The sequence below is a fragment of the Heloderma suspectum genome, chromosome 5 (assembly GCF_057233095.1).
Source record: "Heloderma suspectum isolate Gila_16-S chromosome 5, 16-S_ref, whole genome shotgun sequence".
In the NCBI taxonomy this organism is placed as follows: domain Eukaryota; kingdom Metazoa; phylum Chordata; class Lepidosauria; order Squamata; family Helodermatidae; genus Heloderma; species Heloderma suspectum.
The window spans coordinates 200,014,486-200,029,906 of record NC_139462.1 but is presented as its reverse complement, the minus strand read 5'-3'; the positions used below and the strand labels follow the sequence as shown (position 1 = coordinate 200,029,906).

At 45.3% G+C, this 15,421-nt stretch overlaps 1 protein-coding gene across 1 annotated transcript in view; it reads right to left on the bottom strand.

The window, feature by feature from the left end:
• Window positions 1-15,421, bottom strand: part of MALRD1 (MAM and LDL receptor class A domain containing 1) — a 439,175-nt gene that overhangs the window by 61,294 nt on the left and 362,460 nt on the right. The window contains exons 36-37 of the mRNA XM_084860474.1: window positions 12,173-12,298; window positions 9,370-9,433 (exon numbers count right to left, since the gene is read on the bottom strand). Coding sequence (XP_084716600.1) covers window positions 9,370-9,433; window positions 12,173-12,298 — 190 coding nt within the window. The remainder of the gene's footprint in view (window positions 1-9,369; window positions 9,434-12,172; window positions 12,299-15,421) is intronic.

Genomic DNA, 15,421 nt, shown 5'->3' with positions numbered 1-15,421 from the left:
GCCTTTCCCTCAGCTTCAAAAATCCTATACGAAAAGATGCATGTCGCTTTCATCGGTGCCTGGGCTCAACTTTGAAAGTACTGGGGGCGATGGGGGGGGGGAGTTTTGTACTTCTTTGCAGAGAGGAAATGACCCAGCTACCAACCATGCTGGAAGGTGGTATCTGGGTATCTGGTGCTGTGTCTGGGATGACAGATAGGCTAAGTCTGGTCAATGGCCTTCCATAAAAAATGCCACCCTGAAGAGAGAAAGAGGTCACCTGAAAGAACTTCTAAGGAATAACATTCCAGCACCTACAGCATGCGGTTATTTTCACTTTTCTAAAGTTACAGAAAAAACAAGACCTTGAATTGTTGGCTCTAAAAGGGACATAGTTTGATGATGATGATAATAGAAAATTGAGTCAGATTATTTTGAATGGATTACTATCATACCACACTAGATGTAAGGTAGTAATTTACTTTACTCTTTACCTTACAACACTAGATGTCAAGAAACAACACTTGGAAGCTTCTTCAACCCCTCAGTGCCTTTCCCTCATTATGTAAACACCCCCTAAGTCCCAGGAACAGGATGAACCATGGGGTAACGGAGCCAGGGTTTGCAGAGTCTAAATGCTGGAATGTTTTGGTTCTATTTTTGATGTGATTGATGTCATCTGTCCCACTGAGACTTCCCTGTTCTGTCTGAGCTTAGCTGCAATCCTCACAGGAGCTGGGGGGAAATGGATGTTCACAGAAACAAGACATTGTGGTGAATTGTCCATGTTGTAGTGCAAACTATTTTAGGGTCTCTTGATTGGGCAATTAAGATCCATTCGCTTTACAAAAGAACAGCTCCTGATGGAGATGAAAACTGCCGGAAATGCTGAACCCCGGCGCCAGCTTGTCTGGCTGAAAGGGGGGGGGGCATTGCGGGTGGGTGGGGTGACAAGACGTAGGGGCCTCTGATTGGTGCACCCCAGTGGCACCACCAGGCAAGGAGGGGCCAGCTGAGTTGCCTTAAACTCAGCCCCCCTCCCAATCTCAGCTCTCCGGCTCAACGCAGCTCCCTCCCACCCTTCCCTAAGCAGTGTGGGTTTCTTGCCGGTTGCCCCTTTAGGAGCCATGTAGGAATTTTTTGGTTCACAGTTCGAATGGCCTAATTACCATGAGTCTTTTTTGCCTAGGTCACACTGTTTTGCGGGTTGAGCGTGTCCTGTAAGGGAACATGGTCTATATCATCGGTCACATTCCAGTTGGCGGCTAGGACGGGCAAAACAGGAAAGTAGGGATGGTGTGCATGCAGAGGCACCTTATGGTGACAGGTGACGCCTGAGGCCCCCCGAACGGGTTGTGTGGCTCGGCAGGGGGATAAGGGTTGCCTGGGAGACCAACCCTTCTCACTCACCCAGGTGTTGTGTGGCACTGGGTTGGGGGTGACACCGGAAGGTCTACCTCCCCCAGAAGGGGCAGTCCGGAGGGATGATGAGATCACCGCCACCCCTCAGGCTGGGTGTGTTTTCGCCCAAGAAGTGCCAGCTAGCTGCTGACACAGTTAGATGCCCGTCCTAGTTACCCCTTTGCAGGTATTTCAATAAATGTGGCCCAATTTTCAACCCAAGCTTGTTGTCTGCATCTTCTTTAACCCATCTCCGCTCGCAACTGGTTTGTTGCTACAGAAAAGTACAGCTGCCTGCATTTTTTTCACTGTCCTTGGGGGTGTGGCCATGAGGACCGTCACAGTGAGTGCCTGCACTTTGGAATTTTCCACTACACTACTGGGAATGAGTTGGGACTGAAACAGAAATACATATGATATGAGGATGAGGCAGCCTTGTTCAGATCTTCAAAGCTCTCATGGTAGAATTAATGAGAAGGATCACATTTGAAAATCTTTGTTGACTTTTTCCTCTACCAATTAAATTTCCTTTAAAAATCCACTCAAAAGCAGATTTGGGTAAATATGTTCACAGCTTAAAATTTACTCAAGGAATCTGGCCCACTTTTTTGTTAGTCATCGGTCTGGATGGGGACTGCTGCTTCCTCTAAGTTTAATCATTATTTGAATACATTCAGTGAACTTTCTCTACATTTTTAAAAATGTGATTAAATGGAATGACTGCTAAAATATATATTTCACGGGTAGTTGCTGTTTGGTATTCAACACAGTTTCGTGTACTATAAAATAAATGGTACCGATATTTAACTTCAGGAGTGTCTCATCCCATCTGTTAAAACTAATAGCACATATCTGCCCTTAAGTGCGATTTTATTGTATCACAGTCTAATACCCTGAAACTGAATACATTTTTAGAAGTACATCGTATTGACTTCACTGGGGTTAAATTTACAAATTGGGGTTAGTTCAAAGGTGACAGATGCATAGTTCTGCAAGGAACACTTCTCACATTACTTCTTTCCTAAAGGTGCATAATGTTTAGGTTGATGAAAATTAGTAAAATATAACCTGGTATTGGCCATGCCAATATTGTTAAGCCCAAATTCTTTGAATGGTAAGAAGTACTAGGGGTGCAACACTGACCTAGGTTTGGTGTCCTTTGGAAGGTGTCACTGGAAACTTATTGGCAATTTGTTATATTGAGCTTATGTATACATATACCAGCTGAGCATAGATGGAGGCATAGCTAAACACTCTAAAGTCCACTGTTCTCACATCGGATCGCTAGGGATACAAACCCCTCTCCCACCCAAACTATGTTAGCTTTTCAGAGGTCCACTCTCTGACCCTGTCTGAGTCTATCTCAAAACTGCAATTCCTTTACACACAGACCATGGATTTCTACATCCTTAGATGGGATGGTGTTGGGAGAGATACCCCTCTTTCAGGTATTTCCTAGTAAATTGGAAAGTTAGCTATTGACAGCAATCAGCCAATTTCCCTAACAAAGGAAATGTACTTGACCACTTCGCCAAAAGCATTAAGGTAATCTTGAACAGTCCTGCCAGTTCAGTCACTTTAACAGTATTGAGTCTTGTCCAGACCCAAATCTACAATCACAGAATCAACAAGTTGGAAGGGACCCTGGAGATTATCCATTCCAAGCTTATAACACACACTACTTTCCTCTAACTCATCCAACTATCCATCCCATTTGTATCCTGCCCTTCATCCAAAGGACCCAGGTTATAACTGGGAATGGTAATCCCACCACTCCCTCACAAAGACCCTGTGAGATGGGTAGTCTGAGGTAGTCTGTGGCCCCTTCTTCTTATGTTCTGTTGGTACCCCAGCTTCCAGGAAGGGCGATGCAGTGTGGTCCAGTGTTTCTCACATCATGGGAAGAGGCCGTTCAACAGCAGCTTCCATACCATCAATGTAACATAAGAAGCAGGGCTGGCCCAAGATATTTTGCTGCCTATACAAAATGCTCCCCACTCCTCCATTCCATGTTCAGAAGGCGATCAGATCGGCAATGGAACCATCATGGGACAGCAGGCCAGCTTAAGGGGGTGCAGGGCAGGCCATGTGGCCTCCAACATCTCACCTCTGCTCCCCACCTCATGGCTTCTGTCACCTGAGGTGGCAACCTCACTTTGCTCATGGTAGGGCTGGCCCTGATAGAAGGGGGAGCTAAGAGACAGTTTATTTATTTCTTTACTACACGTATACCCAATTCTTCCATTGAGGAATTCAGTGAAACTCACCTTCCAGTACCAGATCTGTTTAACTTCAGCAGAACAACATGTGTACTTTCAGGCCCTTGGCTAATTCAGAGTTATCTAATGAGCTTTATGGCTGTCAGGATTCCTTTCACCCACACTTTATTTCAACACTGAAGACAAACACAGACAAGAGGCTTCAGTCTACAGCTTTTAATCTATTGCTTCACAGGCTCATACAGATGCAAATTCTCAGTGACTCTCAGTCTACAAAGGAATGCCTTCAGGGGAATTCAAAAGGAAGTTAAGAGAGTTGCCCGCCATTTGAAGAGGAAGATGGCCTCACTAGCCTAACTTAAGGAGGGGAGGACCCTTTTTCTCATGAGGCTTCTGAGCACAGCTTCTCACACAAGGCCAACTGGGTAGACCATCTAAGTTCCACCCCTGCCTTCTCTCTCTTTGCTCTGCACCTGTGCTTGGTATCTATTAGATCAGACTCTCCAAACCCCCGCTTCTTCTGTTCACTGTCTCTTACAGGGGTGCGTGAAGAGGAACCCTCATCCTCAGCCAGCTGGGCATTTGTAACCTGAAAAGCCGGCCCAGTCATGTCTGGACTAGCCTGGGAAAACACCTCCCCCATGTCTGGCAGTTCTCCTTCAGAATCTGAACTGCTATCCCACTCCCTGCACTCAGAAACAACCCTGACAATGACTGAGGTACAGAGGAAAGTAAAAAAACAGCCTCATACCAAATCAGTCTTTTGGTCCATCTAGCCCAGTATTGTTTACACTAACTGGCAGTCGCTACCCAGATTTCAGGCAGGAATTTTTCCTAGGCCCTTCTGCATGCAAAGCATGTGTGCTCTACCACTGAAGCATGCCACCTCCCAACTTTCCCCAGTTCAAATCAGACTCTCTAGTCACTATACCATATTGGCAACGAATGTACACAGAAGTGAGACTCACTGCATCTGAAAGGTGTTCCAGGATACACTGACTATCTCAATCATGTCAATGAATTCAACCCATTAAAAACAGCAGTCCATTATAGCTTCATCACCTTAAACTGAGTGCATGACTTGTCCTTTAGACAAATCTGCCATCTTTATTTTAGGGATCAGATGAGGGAAAACTATAAGAAAGGTAGTACACAAATGTGGTTTCTCATGGACTCTTGCCAATCTCATCGCTGTTTGAAGATCAGAGATAAAGATAGTAGCAAGACAGGTAAAGAGGCATAAACTCTGAACTAAAAATTCCAAAGGCCTTGGCTCAATAAAATGCAACTGTTCATATGATTGCTTACAGTAAACACACACTTATGCTGAACACAGCAAAGGCAATTTAAGCAAATGCTATAGGAAAAATATTCTACGAGAGCCTCCTAAAACAAATCTTAAATACTCACAGAGATGTAAGTGTATTACATAATGGGGCTTATATTGCTTGTGCAATATTTTATTGTGGCTCTTCTAAATTCTTTAATAAAAGAAGATATTAAGCATCATTGGTTTAATAATTGTATCCTGATTATTATAGTTTACTTATATATACTACTATTTTGGTATCATCAGACATTTTTGCTGCAAAGATGGTTATAATATTCAATGCTGCATTATGATTTCAGGTAAGAAGACACAACAGTGGGAATGGATGAATACCTAGGCAGTAAACAAACATCCTGCATCCATGTAGATTTTCTTAATGTACAAAGCAATAAGAAATAAGAAATTATAGATCTGCTTCTGCACAAAATATCTGGCACTGATGTTAGAAGCACGATTTCCATCACTGTTTTTTGCTTGCTTTCTCCTCAGATATTTGTGAGAACTGACATTTTAACCTCATTCAGGTTTGTAATCAAGCCAAGAAAATTCAATGTGGTTGAACAGCATTCATGCTGGCCTAAGTTTTGGAAGTCGTAGCAAGAGGAAAGAAAAAAGTATTATGGATCTATACATGAAAGACTACATAAAGATTTGTATGGACCATCCTCAAAAAATTGCACCTAAGTACTGCAGATTCATTTACTGTATAACTAGGGATGTACGAAAGTCACTTACCTTTTCGCAGGGGTGATTCGCGGTGGGGGGGGAGGCACTTCGCTTCTCCCCCTGAAGTTCAGGCGAGGGGGGGGAGGCATCCCGCCTTGCCCGGCCAAAATTCAGGCCGGGGGGGGAGGCGCCCTGCCTCGCCCGGCCGAAATTCAGGCTGGGGAGAAGCGCCCCGTCTCCCCGGCCGCGAAAGAAAAAGTAACCAAAAACAAAAACAAAAAACCCCGCGATAGGCTACGTAACAATTAATGTAGCCTATCATGGCTAGATTTCCAAAGTCAGCCATGATAGGCTACGTTAATCGTCATGTAGCCTATCACGGGTGACTTTGAAAAAAAAAAAAAAGCGCGTACGCAAATGGCGGCAGCCCATGGGTGCCTCCACTTGCGTTCCTTATTTTGGCACGTCTAGTCTACGTAAAGATTTACGTAGACTACGGCGAAAATAAGGGCAACGCAAATAGCGTTCCCTTATTTCCTCCGTAGTCTACGTAAATCTTTACGTAGACTAGACGTGCCAAAATAAGGAACGCAAATGGCAGCGCCCATGGGCCTCTGCCATTTGCGTACGCGCTTTTTTTTCCCCTAAAGTCACCCGTGATAGGCTACGTGATGATTTACGTAGCCTATCACGGCTGACTTTGGAAATCTAGCCGTGATAGGCTACGTATATCGTCACGTAGCCTATCACGGGTGGTTTTTTTTTTTTACTTTTTTATTTTGTAATGACGGTGGCGGCAGCCAGTCGGGAGACCGGCCACCGCCACCGCCCCCCATGAAACATCGCCGAACCGCTGCCGGGACCCGCCGCCGAGAGGGACATTCGCTGAAGGTAAGTCCCATCCCGGGGGGGGGGCAGGGGGCCGGCGGAGAATTTCCCCAACACTTTCGGGGGGCCGAATGCCTCGGCGCTCGGCCTCCCGAAGATTCGGGGAGAAATTCTCCGCCATCCCTATGTATAACCCAGGCAATTCAAATGTGTGATTTGTAACATGACGAGAAAAGCCCAGTTTATATCCCTCCATTAAATCATTTCCCATATGTTCCTGAAATATTTCCTAAACAAAAATTCATGCCATTAAAACATGTTGAGTTACAACAGAACATTTATTGAAAAGGAGATAACCCAAACATCTCTGCAGTGCAACATACATGCCTTTTGCACTGCAGTAGTCTGTCTGTTTAGTGTCAGAGGAAGGTAGCAATGACATTTTATTTATTTCTTCTCTGCCCATGTCTTACTAGCTTGTGCTTGCACTGATACTGTTGCATTGTGCTAACTTGCTGCACCAGTTCAGCACCTTGGGTAAAATCCAACTGACATCCTACTTAGAGTAGACCCATTGAAATGAATGAGACTTAAGTTAGTCATTTCAATGGGTCTACTCTACATAGGACGCAAGTTGGATTTTACCCCTTGACATTCAGCACTGGACTAGCATAAGAACCTTGATTCTTTCCACTTTTTGCTTTGCATGGCAAAATGCAAGCTATAAGTGGGACAGGAAATAAATAAATAAATAAATAAAAATACATTCTACTACTTGTCTATTCTGTACATGAGAAACAAAACAAACCAGTCTGGCACTGGGCGGTGTGTGTGTGTGTGTGTTAGCCCTGGGCTAGGGAATTAATTGCCCCTGATGTACTGTGCTTCCATCTGTACCACTCCTGCCATCCCCTGACTTCCTCTCCAAACCTACTGCAATGACCATCACATCATTTTCATATCTGGCTGGAACTAAGGCAATAAGATGTTATGATTGTTGTTCTGAAAGACAGAGCAGAGAATGGATCCTAGGAGCAGTGGATATAATTTCAACTAGGGCTGTGCACCACCTTGGTATGAAGCCCAAATAACGAGGTGAAGTGGGCTGATTCAGAGGTGTCTCATCGTGATATGAAGCAGATCAGACCAGCATGGAGGTGCCCCGGAGCAAAGTGGCCCCTCCATGAAGCACCTCGTCCGCCTCGTATATTCGGAGCTCTTCTTATGCTTTCTGAGCAGCCTAGACAGGCTGTCTCCAAAACGTGTCAACTTCTGAAAGATCACACAGAAGGGCAGGAGGAGGAGGAGGGAGGGGGAAAGTGAGAGGATGCAGAGGCGCCAAATGTATCAATTTGAGAGAGGTCTGGCCACCAGGAGAGGTGGGGAAAGGGGAGAGGAGAGGAGTGGGAGGAGGAGGAGGGAGTGAGCTTCACTGAGAGTCAGCCTCCATTTGCTCATTGCGAGAGAGGTGGTGTTACTGGAGAGGACTGTCTGTTTGGTCTCCATACTGGGTGCATGCACCCGGGGTGGGGGGAAGACAATCCATTGGGGGGTGTGAGCCACCTGATAATTGATCAGCGTCCCACTGCCCTGACAACCTGCCATTGCGTGCAAGATGGTGGTGGTGGTGGCAGCAGCAGGATGGGATGGCAGCCAGTCCTAGCCACTGGGAGCAACAGTCTCTGCCAGGCATGGCAGAGGAAGCCTTAATCCTTCCCACTCTCCTTTGGCAGAATGAAGCCGAGAAGAAAGCACGTACTATGGGGACTGGGTAGAACGAAGATCCATAAAATCAAAGAGGGATCCTCATGATTTCACATGATTTTTGCAGAGCAAATCCCCCAAACCACCATCCAGTCACAGAGCACATCTACCTCCATGGACTACACCAGAAAAATCATGGATCTACCACTCGTGGGTGCAGCCACGACACAAAACATGGATCCTTGGCAGGGATCCTCTTGATTTCATATGATTTTTGCAGAGCAAATCCCCCAAACCACCATCCAATCGCAGAGCACGTCTGCCTCCACAGACTGAACCAGAAAAATCACGGATTGGCCACTCGTGGGCACAGCCATGACACAAAACATGGATCCTTGGCAGGGATCCTCTTGATTTCATATGATTTTTGCAGAGCAAATCCCCCAAACCACCATCCAATCACAGAGCATGTCTGCCTCCACAGACTGAACCAGAAAAATCACGGATTGGCCACTTGTGGACACAGCCACAGCACAAAAACAGGGGAAAATGGCTCCCCCCATTCCCCAGGACAAGATGGCTGCTATTGCGTGTCCAGAGGGCCTAGGAGCTGGTGGTGGCAGCCCGCCTTCTTTGGCAGGAGTCGGCCTTCAACTGGACACCCTCCCCTCTGCTGCCTGACTCAAGCCCTCATGGGCTCCTCGCAAGCAAACAACCTGTAAAGGATTGAGCAGAGGCAGGAGTCAGCCTCCAACCAGGAGCCCTCCCCTCCTTCCAAGGAAGGGAGAGAGCACAGCTGGAGTGCGACTCCTGCCCTTTTGCCTCTCGGAGATTGGCGGGCTGCAACGGGCAGCATTTTCCTGGGCAGCATTTTCCCCAGCAGCACCTTCCCCGGCAGCACCTTTCCCAGCAGCAGCAGCAGTGGGGGCTCCCCTGGCAGTGACCACCCCCCGAACAAGGGCCCACGTAAGGAGCTGGGGCTGGCCAACGTGTGTATGTGGGGCTGCAGCGGGATTCGGATGTCCAAATCCCGCTTTGGATTCATATGCCAAGAAGGATGGGGGGCCCCCATGAATCAGCCTGAGCTGAATCGGGCCCGCCTCAGGAGCCCCAAAGCGGCTTCCGCCTTGGATCAGGGGTCCATGCACAGCCCTAATTTTAACAGTGCAGACTGGGTTGGCTAGCCAGTCTTAACAGCCCTGAAATAAGTGTTTTGAAAAAGAAGCCCATGGCAAAACTTACTGGCAGATGGGAACAGGATCTTTGTTGCATGTTCCTCCGTTTTTGCAATATGCTTCAGGACATTCTAGAAAAAGATTGAGTAAAAAAACCTAGAACTGTGAAAAAGGTAGTAGTGTAGATCAGCCTCCTCCAACCTGGCACCCTCCAAATGTTTCGGACTTCAACCCCCGTCAGCCCTTGCCAACGTGGCCCAGGGTCAGGAATGCTGGGGGTTGTGGACCAAACATCTGGAAGACACTAGCTGGGGGAAAGCTGGTGTAGATATACACTAAATTTGGGACATATTCATGGGACAACATGCAGTCAGAAGATTTTTCATTTAAAGAGCCATCTCCCATAATTATTTGTGGTGGCTTTATATTTTATGGTGTACAAAAATCTACATTTATACCCCCTGCCCCTGCCCCATTTGCCTATACAACTTAGCCTATACATTTAAATACATACATATGTTATGAAATGCACTATCTGGCCAAAGTTTGCACTTTGAAGTCCCATTGGTTTCAATGGTTAAGCTTATGCCCTTATTCATTTATGAAAGGGATGATCCAATTGATTTCGATGCGATTTAATCAATGGCTGGATCATGCTGAATATTTCTACCCCTGAATATTTCTAGTCAATTCATTCATTCTTTTATTTTTACCTAGCAAGAAATAGATTGCTCTGTAACATTTCACTCTGAAGGTGATCTTGGCAGATTTACTGAGGCAAATCCTACATTTTCTATCAGTGCGGACTCCAGGTTTTGGGGGGTCCTCGGGCAAGATGCCCTTGGTGGGCCCCTCGCCTCCTGACAACTGCTCACTTGTTCTGCCTCTGCCACTGAGCTCAGTATCCACCGCTGCCCAGAAAGAAATGGCAGAAGAGTGAGCGGGCGGTGATAGCTGCTGTTTCTTCTCCTCACTCCCATTGCTTGCTGGCACTTTCTCTCTGGAACAGAGGGACAGAGTGTGCGAGCGGGTGGCAATGGTAGAAGGAGTAGCAACAGCTGGTGGTCAGCTGCAGATGTGTGGGCCTCGGCAGGTGCCCAGCGGCACTGAACCCCAATGTCACCTGGAATGTATGCATGCTATATTAATGTATGTGTTTTCAAATGTGACCCAGCTAAGATTGGGTTAACTGTCTGTTAGTGAGTGAGTGAAAGGTGGGAGGGGCGTGTGTGTGTGTGTGTGTGTGTGTGTGTGTGAGGAGACTGAGTTTATAAAAGGCAGGAACTGACAATTAAGGGCCAGTTAGGGCCTGAGGGACTGAAGAGGCAACATCAAGTTAGTAAGGGGTGTGTGTGTTTAGGATTTTAGAAGGGGTAGAGTAGGTAGGTAGGTTAGGACCAAGCATTAAGGAATAATAACAACTCTTCATGTTACTATCTATCTATCTATCTATCTATCTATCTATCTATCTATCTATCTATCTATCATCTATCTATCTATAGATAAGACTCCCATGTGTTGACTGAATTGTTATGCTACCATTATTGAATCTATTTCCTTGTTACTTCTCCTGCAGTGGGTTGAGAGAACCAGCTGAGCATATTGAGTTTCTCCGGAACCCAGAGAGAGTAAAAGGGCTGAAGCTTGGGTGTCAGTGGGAACAAGCGATCCGGGTGAAAGCAGGCATTTCCTGAGGGGTTTGTTTCTTGGTTTCAGGGGTGGAGGCTGGGGAAGAGGTGGAACCCAGGCAGGTACGTCGTGCCAGCCCTATCTCCTATGTTATGTTTTAAATATCCATGCTTACTGCTGCAGGGGAGAGGCTATTGTTACCATCAAGTGTGAGTTATTCCACTTGCTTTGCTTGCCCCATCCTTACCTGGGAAACCTTATAAGGAGTCTTGGGGTGGGGTGTTATTCCTTCTCTCTTTTGGTGTGTTTTGAGGACTCGATTTTTAGGTATGTTTGGATATGTTTGGGTTTCGAGTTTTGAGTTTTACCTGTGTAAATGAGATATTGCTGTTTTAAATTTGAATTTTATTCCTTTGGATGAATTTTGCATCCGCGAGCCACCTTGGAGGGCTTTTTCACCAAAGGTGGCATAGAAACCACATATAACATGACATTTAATATTACTCATCAGTGTTGTCAGATCACAAACAAAAGACTCCCCCCACACCTTTAAATCTGCCACTAAATAAGGAGACAAAACAGTCATGGTTCTTTCTTGCCAGCTTTTTTAGTTTTGTGATCTGCTTCCTCCTTCCTTGTACTTACAGTACAGCTTGTTATAGCCAATAGGGGAGAGAAAGGACTCTGGGAAACATAGGGTGAAGAACAGTGGAGGCTGGTGGCTCGAATGTTGGTGGGGCGGGTAATCCGTTCTGTGTTTCAGTCAGAACCAGCCAGAACTCTAAAGGAGCTATCCAAGGTGCGAAGCCCACTGACATCAGAACCACCAGCCTCCACTGGAGGACAAGCTACTGCTGCCCTAGGGTTCTGGGGAATCTCTGCGTTGCCACCTGGCAGCCCTACTCTCAGTTAAAAAGACTGCTATTCTCCGGCAAGTCACTGTTGCAGTGATTTTAAAATATGCTTAGTTTTATGTGGGTTGCTTAATTCCATTTGGTACAGCATGAAATCTCTATCTGAAATTGGCCTGAAGAGAGAGAATGAGAGAGAGAGAGAGAGAGAGAGAGAGAGAGAGAGAATATACATACATATATTGAAAGCAACACATGCTGTCCTGCAGAAATTGGAATACATCTTATCACAGTGAACTCTGCATATTTTCTGCAGGCTAAATAATAATAATAATAAAAATTGTTGGTCTTTACTGTGAATGAAATTTTGATTTGAAACTGGCAGACTACCTGAACAGCTGGATTCATCAGGAGCAAAATCAATGCAATCTACAATACCATCACAGCGCTGGGAAGCTGGAATACAGCTTTTAGTCGATGGACACAACAAAGACCCGTTGAAGCAATCTTTAATAGCTAAATGAAAGACACAAACAAGATGGTTAGAGATTTTGATTATTTAGTGACACAAACCTGTAGTAAGATGCATAGCTGGTTATTCACTTTACAAGCTAAACCAGTGCTCTAGGGTCCTTCCTCTCTGCTACTCACTGTGTGGCCCACTAGGTTCAAAGTGCTAATCTATAAAAACCTAAACTGCTTGGTTCTGAATATGTACAAGTCTATGCTCCTTTGTATCCTCCAATTTTGCAAAGAATGCCCCAATGTATGCTCTGGGAGCCATTTTTGCTGAAGAGCAGGTTAAAAATGCTTCAAATAAATAAATCTACATGCTCAAAATGGGTACAATATGAGTGCATGAATAACTTATTCCCAACAGATTCTCCACAACTCTGGGATCCTTCCAGCTGAGATGCTCCAAAGATGAACCCTGAGGACTGGTTCACATCATGCATGTATATCCTCTGAGTGCTCAGCCCTGGATGACTCACAGCAAGCCATCTGACCTGACTGTTTAAAAATAAGACCTGATCTGAAACATCTCTGCATATTGTTTGATCTGTGATGGCTGTTTCACCCATGCAAGTCATTGCTTGATGCTTCTTTGATAAAGTAATAAATATGCATTAGTGAACTCTGAGTATGCTCAGGATCCATGAATATCTTGGTGAGCAAGTTACATGACTGGGCTTTATCCCAGTCCACGATTGTGGGTTATGTCCAGCATTACACTAGCTAAACAATCACAGGAGTTGGCGTTGTTCCACTAGTGGTTACACAACCACAACCAAAACAACTAGCAGCAGCAACACCTGACCCTGGAATGTTGAACCTCTTCCAGCCTGAGGGCTGAATTCCATTTCAGAGAAGCTCTTGGGGGCCACATTGCAGTGGTGGCTGTCATGTCCTTCGTCCTCCCCCTTCGCAATCAACACACTCCAGGAAACAAGGCTTCAGGCTCACTACTTTAGTAGTTAATGACTCGCTTCTTTACAAATGCAGATTCTAGGAAACTCTCACTGCAATGAACTAGCTCATCTACACATTTACGAATATCAATAGAGGGGCCAAAGTGGAAGTGAGATGAGTTGCCAGCAGTCTAGGCAAGGACTTTTCAGCCAGCTTAGCTTTACAGGAATGCCTCTCCCTTAGGGTGGCTCCCTCTTATGTAGGCTTTCACGAGTGGCCAACTTGGCAGAGCGTCTGAGCTCCGCCTCTAACTTTTCCTGATTCGCTCTGCGACGGACCCTAGCATCCTTCAAGTCATGCCCCTCGATCTCCTCCTCCCCCCAAACCTGGATTCTCATGGTGGAGGAAAGGGGCGCATTCAGGCTGAGCCACCTGTGTGTCAAGGTCTTCGGAAGAAAGTCTTGCCATATCTGAGCTCATTGGGGAGGTTGCCTCCCCCTGTTCTGCCTGTTCCCATTCTGGATCCGAGCTGCTAGACATCTCCACAAGCTCAGATTCATTCCTGACAGTGGCTGGGGCTGAAGGCAAAGGGGGTGGGGTGAAAATACTAAATATACCAGCATATTTTAGCTTCAAGTTCTTCCTGCCAGTAACTAAGCCTTAGGGGAGGCATCTCAACCTTTTAGAATGGGGAAAAAGCTGCACAAACGCCAGGAAAACACCAAATGCTCTATTGTTTCTGCAAGCAGTAGAAGTGCTGTGCTAGCTGAAGGACACAATTGGATACAACTCTGTGACTGGGTGCACCAGTGCTGAGTCAGCTTGTGGTAGATCAGCCTAGCCTAACCATCTGCAATTTAGTTCATCGTGTCTATGCAGAAATTATGAAGTCCGAACTGGCCCCCAGTGAGTAGCCATGAATATAGGCAAAACACACTTGAGTGGGTGGGTTAAGAACAGCCTTTTACTGGAGAGATAACAAACTTACATCTCAAGGTAAGTTGGCTGAGGTCAGCCTCCTGGTCAGCATCACTTGCAGGAGGAAGAAGGAAGAGGATGGGAGAGTAGTGGGAGGAGACAAGGAAAAGACAGGATGACCTCCCGGAGATCCCCTCCCACCTCAGTCAGGTACATGTTAACCCTTCAAATTCAGGTTAAGTGACTCATGGCCCTAGTCCCACCAACAAATTACTCATTAAAAATGTTGGGGATCAGTAAACATACATGGCTCTGTCTTTATTGTATTTCTACAGTGGGGGTGGGAAAATGGACACATTGAAACCTCCAAGTTGATTGGTAAAACACCCACTTATTTTGTTTGTGTGTAACTCTTTTGTTTTTTCAAGTTGTAAAATTACAGATATACTTCACAAAAATGCAACAGGAGGATAACTTTCTGCATTTTAGAACCAGAGAAATTTATGCGACAATCCAGAGGCAACTTGTATTTAATTTCATATTAAAACTATACCGCTGGATGAAAATATTGTGGCACAAAAATTCAAAGCACAATTTTGTTTAAGTTATTCAATAGTTACACAAAAGGAACATTTATCACAGCACCAATAATCTACTATCCTAAAATATTCTATGTTGTGTTGCTCAAAGCAAAATACGGTGCCTACAACCATAAAAATATATCAAGTCTACATTATTTTTCTAAAGCTGCATGCCATCATGCTGTAACATTCAGTTATAATCTCTCAGATCATCTTACCTCAACGAACTCCAAAGGGATAATCTTGAGGGAAATGTATAAGCCTCCAACTAATTCATGATGGAATCTATAGAATGTGACCCAAAAGCCTATGTTTACTCTTCCAGAAACTAACAACATTCAGTTGTTAGGAAGCCTACTTTAACTAATGTAACATTATAACAAAAATAATGAAATATTCCGTAGCATTGTCCAAGATTATTACTTTTCAACATCATCATTTAAGAAACTATGGACAGATTTTTTTCCCACCAGTGTATTTGGGGTAGTGCGTACATGTGTGTGTGTGTGTGTGTGTGTGTGCGTGATTCACCACCCCACTGACACATTAAGAAAGATTGGTCTATGAGATTATAAAAGAGGACCAAGGAAAGACAAGTCTATGACTAACTGTAAAGGACTGATATTCAGTGAAGGCTGGTGGTTCCAGTGTCAGTAGGGTGGTGAATCCACTCCGAGTTTCAGTCAGAACTCTAGCTATCCAAGATGCTTCTGCACCTTCCATAGTTCCT